Genomic DNA, 12,291 nt, shown 5'->3' on the forward strand with positions numbered 1-12,291 from the left:
AGTCTGATTTTCTTTTGTAAATACAAAAATTTTATAGTCTTTTATGACTCCGCTATTGCACGTACATGTCTATATGTTTCGCGGTATCGCCAATGCATGTGGCGCCAAGACTTAGAAATACACTGTTTTTTTAAGAACACACAAATGAGTGATAGAAAAAAAAAAAATGAGAAATAGTTTCCACTAATTTTTTGAGTCTTATCTATTATTAGAAAGTTTTATACTGCGTACTGAAATTTTAAAAAAGGAGTTTAATAGTTTTTTAGATATTGATAGCAGCATTGAATAAAAAGGATTGTATTTTTTGATGATCAAAAATGAACAAATGAACATAATTAAGATTTTGTTTTTTTTCGAGAGCTAAATTAACTTAATTTTGCTATATATTGCTATTTTCTTAATATAGATAATTTATTTAACTTAAATTTATCAATCTAATTTTATATTATTTGGCTAATATAGTACTTGTGGGCAGCCATTTTAATAGAGGAAAAATAAATAACGTTAGGACTTCTGGAGAAAATTCGTAGTTTTCCTCGCCGTCAAAACTGACTATTATTAGATTTTTTTGTGAAAAGATTATTAAAATTTGTGCTAAACTGTATTAAAATAATACTGGTATTTGGATAGATGATAATAAGATAAAGTTAAGGTACCAGTTTGTGTTGTTAAATAGGTAGAAAAAAGGAATAAGATTTAGATTTTAGGATTTAAATTTTAAAAATAAGCAAAGCAGTAAATAATACAGTGTTATTGCCAATAACTGAGATTTAACTTAAATGGTTGCATTCAAATATAGGATGAAAAGGCTTCGTACAATTGCAAACGAGGAAGCCCAAGGAGAATTACCATTAAAGTCAAAGGTAAATGAACGATATATTACTGATAGAGAGGAAGATAGTAAATTGGGGGAAAAAAGTTCAGATTCTCCTGATGAGGATTACTCTCAAAATTCGCAGAGTACTATAGAGAGTAAAAATATCGAGGAAAATATGTTGGAAATGAGTCTACTGAGGAGGTTTGATGATTTTATAGAGATCATGACGCACCTTAAATTAGATATTAAACCTGGATCTTTTAGAGACGACGAAAACCTTTTGAACTATTGCTTTTTGATTTCTAAACCTTATAAAAACAATAGCATTGGATTTACATTTCATGTGGCAATGGAAAATATAGTAAGTGGGAGGCCGAGAGTTTTATCTCAGTCAATGTCAATGGCCATCGAATACATATGCTGTACAAAATTTCCCTTGAAATTACTGCATGGAGAAGTATCAGCTATTAATAGTCCCTTCAAAGTTAATGATATGCAGGATGAGAAATCTTTATTTAAAATTAGTCATCTTCCTTTGTTAAAAACTGTTAAGGAACAAGAATACAGTTCGGGTTTATTTATAGTACTAGATATGGATGAGACTTTGGTTCATTGTACAAATGAAATGCTTAAAGGAATTAAGCCAGACCTATTAGTCAACATTGCAGCATATTCTTCACCTTGGTTTGTATATTACCGGCCATTTCTTAAATTTTTTCTTAAAAATGCTTCAAAATTGGGAAAAATATGTGTTTTTACTGCAAGTACGAGAGAGTATGCAGAACAAGTAATAAACTCAATTGATCCGACCCACGATCTTATTAAATATAAACTGTTTAGAGAACACTGTACCGTTTATAATAAAGGTTACATGAAAGATTTGAGAATAATTCAAGGCGTAGATCTAAAAAGAACAGTTTTAGTAGATAATTCTCTGATAAGCAATACATTACAATTAGATAATGCAATTCCAGTTGATAGTTGGTATGGATGTACTAAAGATAACGAGCTGCTTAGACTACTTGTTCTTTTAAACAGAATACAATTATTGAATGATGTCAGACCATATTTAGCAAATAGGTATGGAATCAGAGAGTGGATTAATTTGAATAGAACTAAAGATAACTTAATGCCTATATGAGAATTATATAAAGCTAAATTGCCAAAAGAACAAAATGGATTCACAATAATTAATTTTGGCCAGCATTTTTTGGCCTTGAAATTGGGCCCCAGTTTGCTTCAGGGTTAGGAAGCCATCTAGGGCCGTAACTTGCTTTAGATTCCAATAATACATCTGGATGGATATCGAATTTAATACCTTCGGTAGTTACTTGAACATCAAGAAAACTATTATTTTTTTTATTTTTTGATGGATTTAAAAGTGCCCAAGATCTCAAGATATCCATTACAACCTTATTTGGGGCATTAGTTTTGAGGGAAAGAGGATCTCTATGAAAGTGGGAAGATTTATATCCTAAATGTCTTAGTGCGGAGTGAAATAGCAATGGTCTGATCATCTCAATGCCAAGAAAGTTACAAAGAGAAGGAATATGATAATGTAATACACAATCTTTAAGTTCATCCCTTATTGCAGTTAATAATCCCTTAATTTTCTTATTCATGGTAACTCCATCCAATATATCATGATCAGCACTTATATCCTCAGTATTATTATCAGAATGATTGCAATTATTTATAGAGAATTCTTCTATTTTTTTGCATTCATTTAACATTTCTACCAGAAAATCGTCATCACAAAGATTTCCTGTATATATTGGGCCACCTATACAATATTTTCCAGAAGAGCATTCCTTACATTTTAAATCTTCAAGACTATCTTTATATAAATTTATATTGAGCTGGCCTGCCTTATACTTAAATTTATTGTAGTTCTGAGCTTTTTTATCTTGAAAATTATTTTCTCTAGACTCTTCGTTTTCCGATGTATTAAGATGTGGTTTTTCGTCTTCATGGCCAAAATCACCAGTCAATTGTTCAGATCTATTTCTTTTTTGACTTTTCTTTGTTTCTCTTAATCTTTTCTTATTACTAGTTACTTTATCTCCAAAGTTAATAACGTGAAAACTAGGACAATTCGTGCATTGAAGTACGAATCCTGTCGTACTAGAAATATCCTTACAACGGATTGCACTTGTTTTCACCTTAACGAAAACTCGGACATAGAAGTCTACGCTGACACTTAATAGTGGAATTATACTTTTTTGGTACTTTGCTGCGGTAGTAATTATTGTATTTAATAATAGTCTCAATGACATCTCATGTCCATAACTTTTTTTCAATGCATTTCCTCCATATTTGTAAAATGTAACTTCCGGGACATTTCCACATAATACCGGCATATCAGTAGCAGTAAAGCATGCAAGCCCTTCTTCTTCACATGCATGCACTGTTCCATCAATAAAAGGCGCGCAAGTTCCATATGGGTCAATATCAACAATAGTAAATCCAGAATTTACTGGGTCAGATGAGCTTGAGATTTTTTTCCCACCTCCAAGTAAAGAATTTATTATATTTTCAACAGAAAGCTGGTTTGGAGATTTAATTTGCCTTATTAGACTTGGTGTTGAAAGAGAAAGGAGCTTTCTGGCATCTGCACAGATACAAGAGTATTTTTCTGGAGGAATAGAATTTAATTCAAAGTTTTGTTGCATACGTTCAACAGCTACCGGATCAATATCGCCGCATACTACATGATCTATTTCAGTTGCTAACTCCTTAATATACCTTATAGATCTGAGCCCAGATGCACCAAGGGGTTCTAAGACTGTAATTGGGAATCTAGAACTGCCATTTTTTCCGGATATCAGGTCAGCATTACCATTTATATTGCTGCTACAGGTATTGTTGTTTTGTTCATTACTCTTATCACCATCATTCTTAATGGCAAACTTGAGTCTTTTAAAGTATTTTTCGTTCAAATTCTTTCGTCTTAAGGCTAAAAATGACTTTATTGCAATTAGAGAAAGATCCCTATTAAACACCTGAGCAGGATTGTAAAATACGTCATCATTCATTTTGTGAATTTTGACCTTTCCTTCGCAAATAAATTCGGAAAATTTCTTATTCAAATATGGTTCCGAGCTTATACACGGCTCATTCATCCCAACCATTGTTTATAATCTAGAATAATACAAGTTGAAGCTTTTTTTTTAAGTTCCTTCTCTTTAATGTTAGTTTTGACTGCTAATTCATTAAACCGGAATTGCCGCCATTTAGCGCTGGTATTTGTCCAAAAATCATTCTCAAGTATATAATTACTCCAATAATTTATTTCTCTGGAAGTGGAAATTATTTCTCTTGTTAGGAAAAAGTTAAAATATGATCATTCCAGTTAGATGCTTCACATGCGGAAAAGTTATTGGTAATTTGTGGCAACCATGGTTGGTTTTGCTGCAGAATAATGTTCCTGAAGGGTATGTTTATAAGGGGCTTGCTCAATAATGTATCTTGACTGTAACTTTCACTTTCTGTAATTATTTTAGGGAGGCGCTTGATAAGCTTGGACTAAGAAGGTATTGTTGTAGAAGAATGATTCTTACTCATGCAGACTTGATTGAAAAGCTTATGGCATATAATATCCACGAGAGAAAAACTATGATGAATTAAATGAATCCATTTTCTTTCAGGAATCATTCAATTGAAGTTGATTAATATTTAAGAAGGTTGATGTCGACAAGAATTAGAGCAATAATTAGCTAATATATAAATTTTTTTTTTAAACAACCAACGTTATTTTCTTGTCCAATTTTGAATTTATTATTTCATTATAATGTAAACAGTCTGGAAGTATTCCATCAATACTTCAAGAATATATCATTAAGAAATCTTATAACTCTATTAAACTAAAGGTATCTAATTTATCATTATTTATATGTAAGGTTCTAGTCACTGAATCTTCTAACTATAAATGGAAGTATCTTAAACCCTGCCCAAGCAACTGCAATTAGCATGAAAGTAGTTTTAATTTCGATAAATACTAACTCTAGTTATTGATATTGCATACTTACCAGTTAAAAAGCGTATTTTAAAAATTAACTCTTTTTTCAAAACCTCTGTTGGAGTTTCTAGATTAATTAAGACTCCTCATGCATTATATTTGAAGCGCACGTACCTCTTGTTTCCTTGCTAAAAATGAACATATTTAGCTTCGAAAACTATAATTCTTATTGTATTTGGTTGTTCCCCCGTTTTCAAAATCAACTGTAAATACACAGCAGAGTTCCCAATTTCCTGTAAGTACCAAAAAATTTAGCCAATTAACATGATTCCCGCCGGCCTTGACAGCGCCAACTCCGATTATATTTGAATAGGGGGGGTATTTCTAACTAAAAAAGTTTAAGAAGGCAACCATTCCAATGGCAAAAAGAACAAATAAAAGCCTAACAATTAGCCAATATTTAATGCTCATTAAAATTATATAGATGATAGTGATATAGAAACGCAGCCACGTATTTATTGGTTTTAATAAAAAGTGGGATGTTATAACAAAAGCATTAGGTAGAATTTGCAATAGAAATTAGTAGAATAATAAATAAAAAAGTTTAAATAAAGTACTAAACTCCACTTTTGATAAAAAAAATAACTAAAAATAACGAATACAATAATTACTTAACCTTTTCATGCAATATGGAGGGGTAAGCAACCAAAAACCAAGCAAAAGGTACCGGTAAAAATAGGCAAATAATGAATTTGTGTCTCATTAATGCGGTAAAAGGGGAATCATTAAAAATTAACTAGTGAGTCAAATTTAATAGAAAGTAAGAAAAGAGCACAGAAACGTTAAATTTCAAGAAATGTCAGTTATAGGCCTTGACATAGGAACTATAAATGCAGTGGTTGCAACAATTAATAGAGGAGCTGTTACTATTGTAAGAAATGAGTTATCAGAAAGGACAACTCCGATATTAGTTGGTTATACTGATACAGAACGTTTAATTGGTGAGCCAGCTCTGACAAAAATGAAGTCCAACTACAAGAACACTTGCAGGTATATGAAACCTTTACTTGGTATGCTCCCAAATAACGTAACAGAGATAGAGAAGATGTATTCATTGGCGGAGATCACAACATGTGAAAACGGTAATATTGGGTTCAAAGTAAGATATAAAGGCAATCAGCAAGTAGTTTCTTTGACTAGTGTCTATGCATCTTTTCTTAAGCGTCTCAAAGAGAATACTGAAAAGAGTACAGGCCAGTCAGTAAGAGACTTAGTTATTAGTATCCCAGGATACTATGACAACGTCGCCAGGCAAAATGTCCTGGATGCTCTCCATATTGCAGGAATCAATTGTCTGAGACTCATGAATGAAGAAAGCGCAGTGGCTCTTGATTATGGTATATTCAGATCGAATAATTTTGCAGAGAACGAAAATGTTATTGTAGCTTTTATAAGCTGTGGGGCGGGTTACTTTTTTGTTTCCATTGTTAGATTTACAAAAGGAAAATTTGACATTCTTTCTACTATCTATGAGAACAGAATTAGTGGCCGTTTAATGGATTATGCAATTATGGAGTTTGCTGCCAGAGACTTTAACCAAAAATATAAGACAGATCTTTTAAAGGACCCAAAAGCCAGGCTAAAGTTGGAGGATTCTGCAACGAAATGCAAGAAGATTCTGAGTGCTAACCAGGAAGCAGCTTTCGTAACAGAATGTGTTGATGGCGAAAATGATATTAGTATGATGATTGAAAGGAGTACATTTGAAGAGCTTTGCTCTAATATGAGTAGCTACATTCCTAGTATGGTAGATTGTGCAATTAAACAAGCTGGGATTAAAGTTGAAGATATATCATCTATTGAGATTATTGGTGGTTGTAGTAGAATCCCATGGGTTCAACGCGCAATTGGAGCAGCTTTTAACAACAAGGAACTTTGCAAGACTTTGAATGCTGACGAAACTGTTGCAAGAGGTTGTGCTCTCCAAGCTGCTATGTTGTCTCCAGTTATTAAAGTGCGAGAATTCAATATGACGGAAAGGTTTGCTTACGAAGTCCTTTTGTTTTGGCAGAACTCTCCAGGGTCTTCAGATTTCAAATCAGCAACTCTCTTCTCCCTCGGAAGTGACCTGAATGTTTTAAAAAATTCTACATTTTCTAAAACTGAGCCATTTGAAATCGCACTCAGATATGCCCCAAATCCCCACTCAAATAACCTTGATCTTGGAAGATACTTTGTAGACCTTCCTTCTCAACAGGACTCAAAAGTCAAGCTTTACATTCGTCTCGATAGGAATGGTATCGTACGTCTAGAAAAGGTTGAGCAGATTAAGGAAGAAGTAGTCATGGAGAACGTGCCAGCCACAACTCCAGCTGCAGTAAATCCAGAAGACCTTGATTCCAATGTTACACAGTCTGCGGATTCCAAACCTGAAGAACAGCCAGCCGCTCCTCAACCTACAATGAAGACTAGAATTAAGAGAACAAATGTTCAATTTAAACAGATTGGTGAATTGCCGGGATATTTGAATGAAGACTCGAAAACCAAGTTTAAGGATGGAGAAGCACGTATGAGTACAGAAGACTTATTGGTCCATTTGACACGTGAAAAATTGAATGAATTGGAATCCTATGTGTTTGACATGCGTTCAAAAATCTCTCCTGGCGGCAATTTGAACCAGTATGCAGAGAAACAATCAATCGAAGCTTTCTTAGGACTATTGGTACAGGCAGAGAACTGGATCTATGATAACTACGAAAGCACAAAAGAAATCTTTGAGAAGAAACTGGAAGAGCTTAAAGTTCATGGAAACCCTATTGAGATGAGATACCAAGAATCTGTTCAATTAGAGGAAGTTCGATCATATATGAATTCAATGTTTGAGCATTTCCGCAACATATGTACAAATGCAGAAATGGAATTTACTTCAGAAAGCAAACAACAAGTAATGGAAGGTTTGGCAAAGAGATATCAGGAATTTAGCGAAGCTATCCGAAAGAATTTTGAAGAGAGAGCTAAGTTTGAAAACTTGATTGTTTCAATAGACTCTCTTAAGGAAATGTGTGATGAGACCAAAAAATACTGCAATGATAATTTGATCCCCGTCCCAAAAGTTACTGAACCAACTAATTCTCAAGATAATAATATGGAGGATTCTCAACAATGCCCAGAATCTGGAAATAATGGTGATGTCCAGATGGAAGGGGATAATAACTGTACTCAGGGGGCAACTACAGCCTCAGAAGTCTCACAAGAGTCGGATATGAAGCTCGATTAGATAGATTGCTTTAGTTCTTGATTTTTCCTGATTAAATCTGATTTTTAAATCATTAAGGCTAGATCGGAGTTAAAATTAATACTATTTTTATCAAAAAGGAAGAAAGGAATTGCTTTGCTCTATCTAGCACGAGTTTAATACTTTTAAAAGAAATTAATAATAGTGAAAGTTAGATAAACTTGTCTAATTATTTGTTTGATATTTGTCTTGAACATTTCAAGCCAATTTTTTTTTATTCTCTTAATTATCCCGGATTTTTTATTTATTCATCTTACTGCATTAAAATGCATGCATTGTGTTCTTTGTATTGATATGGGCAGAAATTCATGTGGGGAGTAATACATGCAAACAAAATAGTTAAATTGAAAAATTATTAGATCAATTGTGTGGTTTTTACAGAATATGTGATTTTAGTTGATTTTTTGGCTATATAGCCAAGAAGTTTATTACACCTATTGATTTTTTTTAAATTGATTTGGTAATTGTCTTAGCTACAAGTTATGCCGATATAATAGGAACTTATAGATACAATAGTAGAATAAAGAAAAAGTCGGTTACACAATATAATATTAACTTCTACTTTAAATATAATAAATTTTGAGGAATAAGAATTCTACCTAATTGGGGATAGAATCATTATTTGTAAAGCTTATTCTATCATTCAGAGTGTGTGTACGAAACCTCCTGCTTGTACTTAGAATGATTATCAACTCCATCGGCTTTGGCAGTGGTAATATATTGATTCTGCGAATATAGGTACGGAGGTAAAGGCGGAGGAACCTTTTTCCCGTTTCTATATCTTGGACGGTTTCTATCATACTTCATATAGCATGCATTGCAGCAGATTTGTTTTTCAATGTAGGTAACAGGCGGAACAGTGCTAAGGGAATTTGTTTCAGGAGTAGATGAGAGCTGATCAGAATGAATATTTAAAGCATCATTAGATTCCTGTTTCATTAAGTTTGAATTCTCATCTTTATTACTATTATTGTATAATTCCCCCAAATTAAGAAATCTCCACTGTGAAGTTTGAGTTGTTCCACAAACTATACAAATTGCAGAACTCTTATCAATTTTTCTTCTTCCACCTACATTTGATTTAATAGACTTTCTAGCCTTATCAACTTTTCTATTTTCTTGTCTGATACCGATTTTAGATACCCAATCTCCTAAAGACTTGGAGATTTCAAAACCAGCATCATAATTATTCAAAGAATTCCTGGAATTTGAAGATTGAGACCTGTTAATAGGGGAAAGAATTGAAGAAGGAATTGATTGGGAAGAATGAACTGGAGAACTATTTACTGAAATGTTGTTATTGGCTACGCCTCCTGTGAGATTAACAGGTTGCATGCCTAAGTGATTTCCTGAACTTCCAATTACGTTGGTTGTGGGGGTCGAATTAGTATTTGACGTCCCTCCATTGCAAGAAAATTGAGATAAAGAGGCCAAAGACACCATGTTTGGAACTTGCGATGCTCCAGTTTGCAATTCAAACAAATTAAAAGGTGTGACTATGACTCCAGTTCCAGACCCAGACCCAGATCCAGATCCAGATCCAGATCCAGATCCAGATCCAGATCCTGTCCCTGGCCCAGTAATTGTACTATTATTGTTTTGCCATCCGGGATACATCTGTCTAAACAATGGATTAAAACACCCCGCTGTTGTACCTGGTATTCCATATCCACCAGATAAAATTGGAGAATACATTGCCATAGCCATTTGGTTATATAATGCTAATTGCTGATAATAAGCATTCATTGTGTTATTCCACTCTATCTGAGATCCAATATAAGGATATGGACTATTTGAATGGTCTAATTTGGATTTTAAGCTTCCTTCATCAACACTAAACGAATTGAAACTATTAGAGTTATTACCCTGAGAGTTATTAACTAAGCTCGGGGGAAGTAGTTGAGCACCTGGTGTTGGGTTATATATAGGAAATCCAACTCCTAATCCAATATTATTGGAAATTGATCCCCCATTTGGCAAGTTGTTATTTGAAATCATCTCTTTATTCTTCATCTCCTCACTAATTTTCGAAAATATCGAATAAAAGTTACTTAGATTTGAGTATGAGTCATCTCTTTCATTGACTATATTGCATCCTGGAGACGAATTTGCGCTAATAAACATTGTAGGTGGGCTATCAGGAATATTTTGAGATACTAGCTTACCAGAAGCTGAATAGACCAACATTGGATCTTTTGCCAAATCAGAAATTTTGATATTACTTGTCTCAGGAATTGTATCTTTGGATATTAAGTTTGCGCTATATGACATTTTGATGAATTCTATTTATATTGGATAGTTAATAAAATCTATCGAAGATATAATGATCAATTTTTTAAAGCCAAATTCTGACTACTAATTTCTAATATGCACTGTTCCGCACTTTCTATATTACTTAATTGCCTTTCTAATTATCAGTGCATTTTACTTTCATTCGTGACCTTTCTTTTTTATTGGTACTTTCGTTTGAAAAAGCTCGGAAACAACTTCCTCACTGAAACAAAGTACCAAAAATCTACTCAAATAGCTTTATAAACTGAAAAAGCCCTTGAGTTGTATTTTCGATACCTTTTTTTTTTTTTGTTCTCTTTGGCCTTGATCTTTATGACCTTTGCATCACAAAACTTTAATTATATACTTGATTACCTAATACCTCTTAAAGCTTCAAATATTATTTGTGCATATAACGATCTATTTGCAGAGTAATTATCATTACAATTTCCTTGTTAATTTTTTTCTACCCTTTTCTAATGATCTGTAATCTAAAATTATACCGTTACTTGCAATTAATGATTTTAACGTTTTGTCTCTTGTCGAGAAACTAAGGCGCCAATACTGCTCGATATGATGTTTATATGGGATTTCGCGATAAGTAAAAATTTAGAAAAATATTTTTATTGTTTGTTTTTCTTTCCAAACTTTATTAAAACAGATTATAATAAATTTAGATAAATTCGTATTTCTTCCTACTATTCCTTTAATTGGGTGCTGTGACATTTTTTTTTTCGAATGTTTAATCTTATGAATTTGATTGCCCCATATTATTAAAAGTTGGCTTGCTATTTCTTTTTTTTCATCAACTTAAAGGCCATTACATAAAAAACTAAATTAGAATTCCCTTAAAAGACGATTTCATTTTTATTATCAATTGTCGATTTCGCTTTGCATGCATTTTCTTCGAGTTAATTGTTATTATCTAAAATGATAAGTTGTTATACTGAGATCTATTACTGGAAATCTGCAGATATATATGATTTCTGTGTTTGTTTATGAAGATGCTCATTTATTTTTCCTAGTATTCAAATTCATTACTCATCTTGAGGACAATTCAAAATGACTATAATCACACTTACAAAATACCATAAAACTTAAATAACTTTATTTGCATGTGCATGCAGATAAATTTATGTATATTATTTTGGGAACAAGTTAAAAATGAATACTAAAGTTAATATGATAGAGTAAATTTAGTGAGACAACCAAGAAGACAAACATTTTCTCGAGTTTAGTTTAAAGTTAGGCTTTTCAAATTATTAAGTTAAAAACTTAAAATATTATAAGTTTTTCACTACTGATAGTTTGGTTTATTATCCCTATCAACTCTTATTTCTTCCCACCATAAGGGTTGCGCCACTTCAACAGGAGGATCCTAAAGTGTATTTATTTTTGCTCATTAATACTCCGTCCTTGAATAATTAACTTCCTGCATTTTGGAAGTTTCCCTTAACTTACTTTACAACAGCCAAGCATCTTAAATAAAAATAAAGGATCAAAATTCATCCTTTCTAAACAATTTTACTAAAATGAATTCCTATGTTGGGTTTTGTGGGGTTTACATAGTTTCATTTGTTTTATTCGGGACAAATCGATTTGGCGGCACAATCAAAACAGCTTTCTATTTCTTCTGTGCATATTACATAATAAAAAATGCAATCGATTTTAAAATTGTAGACTACGGTTAATAACTGATTCCAAGAGTAAAGTGTAGTAAAAATAACGTAATAAATCAATAATAAGATAAATATGCAAATAGATCTTAGTGGAATTCTAGAAATAAGTGAAAAACCTAAACTTTAGATTAAGGGTAGTATTATGTAGTTCCGTAATACATAGAAGGCCATCCTCTCTTTTCTTTCTCTGATTTCTTTCTGATATATTTCCTTCATATCTTAAGTATTGCCTTTCTCGTAAATTAGAAATCCTTTTTTGATTCTTTCATTA

The 12,291-nt window shown here is 32.5% G+C and overlaps 5 protein-coding genes across 5 annotated transcripts; 3 read left to right on the forward strand and 2 right to left on the reverse strand.

The window, feature by feature from the left end:
* Positions 1-779: 779 nt before the first annotated feature.
* Positions 780-1,958, forward strand: cubi_01485 (NLI interacting factor ctd-like phosphatase; the record flags this gene model as incomplete). Its single annotated transcript, XM_029018497.1, has 1 exon — positions 780-1,958. One exon carries the CDS (start codon positions 780-782, stop codon positions 1,956-1,958), a length of 1,179 nt encoding a protein of 392 aa, XP_028873724.1.
* A 49-nt stretch (positions 1,959-2,007) lies between these two features.
* Positions 2,008-3,948, reverse strand: cubi_01486 (dimethylguanosine tRNA methyltransferase; the record flags this gene model as incomplete). Its single annotated transcript, XM_029018498.1, has 1 exon — positions 2,008-3,948. The coding sequence occupies one exon, from the start codon at positions 3,946-3,948 to the stop codon at positions 2,008-2,010; it is 1,941 nt and encodes a 646-aa protein (XP_028873725.1).
* Positions 3,949-4,156: 208 nt separating this feature from the next.
* On the forward strand, positions 4,157-4,444 carry cubi_01487 (DNA-directed RNA polymerase; the record flags this gene model as incomplete). The annotated part of the gene is made up of 2 exons (XM_029018499.1): positions 4,157-4,251; positions 4,321-4,444. The coding sequence occupies 2 exons, from the start codon at positions 4,157-4,159 to the stop codon at positions 4,442-4,444; spliced, it is 219 nt and encodes a 72-aa protein (XP_028873726.1).
* Positions 4,445-5,631: 1,187 nt separating this feature from the next.
* cubi_01488 (heat shock protein) lies at positions 5,632-8,052 on the forward strand (the record flags this gene model as incomplete). Its single annotated transcript, XM_029018500.1, has 1 exon — positions 5,632-8,052. One exon carries the CDS (start codon positions 5,632-5,634, stop codon positions 8,050-8,052), a length of 2,421 nt encoding a protein of 806 aa, XP_028873727.1.
* A 657-nt stretch (positions 8,053-8,709) lies between these two features.
* On the reverse strand, positions 8,710-10,341 carry cubi_01489 (uncharacterized protein; the record flags this gene model as incomplete). Its single annotated transcript, XM_029018501.1, has 1 exon — positions 8,710-10,341. One exon carries the CDS (start codon positions 10,339-10,341, stop codon positions 8,710-8,712), a length of 1,632 nt encoding a protein of 543 aa, XP_028873728.1.
* Positions 10,342-12,291: the final 1,950 nt, after the last annotated feature.

This window comes from Cryptosporidium ubiquitum, assembly GCF_001865345.1.
Source record: "Cryptosporidium ubiquitum isolate 39726 chromosome Unknown contig_20, whole genome shotgun sequence".
Classification (NCBI taxonomy): Eukaryota; Apicomplexa; class Conoidasida; order Eucoccidiorida; family Cryptosporidiidae; genus Cryptosporidium; species Cryptosporidium ubiquitum.